General features: G+C 41.7%; 1 protein-coding gene across 1 annotated transcript in view; it reads right to left on the reverse strand.

The window, feature by feature from the left end:
• The window catches only part of LOC102208137 (butyrophilin subfamily 1 member A1-like), an 11,607-nt gene that overhangs the window by 2,387 nt on the left and 6,819 nt on the right, over positions 1–2,401 (reverse strand). Inside the window, exon 2 of the mRNA XM_005752839.2 lies at positions 435–737. Within this exon, the coding sequence (XP_005752896.1) occupies positions 435–737 (303 nt within the window). The remainder of the gene's footprint in view (positions 1–434; positions 738–2,401) is intronic.

Consider the following 2,401-nt stretch of genomic DNA (forward strand, 5'->3'; position numbering starts at 1 on the left):
CAAAATGGGGACAGTCAGCTTGAGATACCATAACAGGACGTCATTAACCAGTTAGTGATGTCATGGTGTCCAGCTTTTATATACAGTGTATGTTTGGGGTTTACCCGGATTATCTCAGTTTGCTGTACCAGAAACACATGTGAGCATCAGACTGGATCATAGCTTCTACATCCACAGGTCCACTGAGGTCTGTGTGATGTAAAGTTCCTCACAGAGTTGAGACGTCTCAGAGATTTTACTTAGTTTAGTGACGACTCTGTGAGCGCGTCAGATTTCTGATAAGTAGACAGGAGCAGGACCAGCATGCAGAAGGGACGGTCTCAGTTTGTCCACCAAATATTGCAAATATCACTACAGGTGTGCTGTAGGGGTGAGACCCTGATGTGCATGCTGACTGTTTCCTCTGTAAATAATCAGCTGATAACAGCACTCACCAACAACAAGCTCAATCCTGAATGTTTTTCCTCTGCTTGGAAAGTCACAGGTGTAGATTCCTCTGTCCTCCAGTTGAACATAATTTATTTTTATGGAGGCGTTGCCGTGCTGCAGACCATCTCGAAAATGTGAGACTCGATCTGGGAGGGCAGGACTTTGATTCATCTCATTATCATGTATAAACACCTCCTTTTCAGTTCCATCCTTCGTCCACTCAAACCGCACAAACTCAATGCTCTCATTGGTGCCGAGGGAACAGGGTAAAATGGCATAATCACCTTCTTTCACAATCACATGTCCCCCTGAAAGACAAAACATGAATTAAACAGTGAGTTCACTCTTCAGTTTAGTTCCTCTTCACATTTTTCTGTGGTCCACGTCCCACTGCACAGTTTGAATGACAGGTTTAAATGGAGGGCGAAGAAGCTGAAGACTTTGATTATATTTCTAATATAAACTTGATAAATAGTATTTTGTGTTTTATAGTTATTTTGGCCTCTGTATTGGTTTCTGATTTCATTATTTGTGCCTTTAATCCTTGTTAGTTATTGAGGACATTCAGTTTATTACTTCCTCTTTGTATTTCCTTGCTCTGCACTCAGTCTTGTTTTGTGTCTTTTTTCCATGTTTGTCTTTCTGTGGACATTTCATATGTTTGAGTTCTTGTCTCTGTGTTAGTGATTTCCTGTTTTATTTCAGTGATCCTTGTTCAGTGTGTTTAGTGTTCAGTTTTACTTTCCTCAGTTTTATTTTCCCTGATGAGTTTCAGTTGTGTTGCCAGGTGTGTCTACTGTCTCTAATCACCTGCTGTGGGTTTACAGCCCTTGTCTGTCCTCAGCCTTTTTTACATCCAAAAACGCTGTGGGTAGTTTGTTTGTTGTAAGTTTGAGACCTGCTAATGAGTCTGGATTTGGGGTCCTAGCTCTTCCTGAAATACCACAAGGATCATTGTGAACTGTCAATCATGTTAAACTGTTCCAGTGCAGCTAGAAATGAGTATAATAGCTCATCTTTACTGTATTTATTACATTTATGTTTTCAGAAGTCAGTCAGTCTCTGAATTGGTCATGATCGACTCTGGGCTGGACCAATTACAGCGGAGGGGGTCAGATGCACCCTCCCCCTTTGCTTGGACAACGGCTCTGAAAGCAATCTTATCACAGTTACCTGCTTTAATCTGCACATTTGAGAGTTATACCAGAAAGCCAAGTACTACAGGAGCTACAGTATCCAGAGTCATACGCAGTAAGGAGGTAAAATTATTAAATAGATGTCGACTCCTTTTGGAGTAGCTGCTCTGAAGATGATAACAGTGGGTGGATTATATTCTTAATCTCAGTTACAGCACTTTCAGAAAGACATCTACTGTGATGAAGTCTACTCCCCACTGCTGTGTAATCAATTATTGTAAATTTAAATGTTATCATGAAATGATCAGACAGGAGAGGGTTTTCAGGAAACACTGTTGTTCAGTTTCTATGTCATATGTTAAAACGAGGACATATGTGTGGAATTACACAACATCAATAAAATAAAGTCACATGCAGCCAGTCAACGCGACAACAAGCAGCAGCTAAGTGCACCAAGAAGCCAGAACACAGTCGAAGGTCTCTGCTTAGCAAACCCTGCAGCAGCATTGCTCTGGTTTGGAGGCGGAACACAAAGGAAGAAGGCACTCATGTGATTGGTCACGCCACAGCCTCTGTGATTGACAGGCCCAGTTACTGCGTTAAACCAGGATACATGATGGCAGTAACATCAGTGCTGTAAGCCAGGAGGCGGGGGGAAACATCAGGGACACACACTCTGTTTTTACAGTTTGGAAAATGAAAGTTTGCCGAATCAACTGTCAACACTTATACTGGCGACTCTTACTGGATTACTTTAATGATGAAGAAATCTTAAAAACTGACAAATCGAAGGGCTTTTTGTGGGTTTTCAGGAAGCAGCACACAAACCGCTGACA

Source organism: Pundamilia nyererei, unplaced genomic scaffold (genome assembly GCF_000239375.1).
Source record: "Pundamilia nyererei isolate P.nyererei 1_Seehausen unplaced genomic scaffold, PunNye1.0 scaffold00385, whole genome shotgun sequence".
NCBI lineage: Eukaryota > Metazoa > Chordata > Actinopteri > Cichliformes > Cichlidae > Pundamilia > Pundamilia nyererei.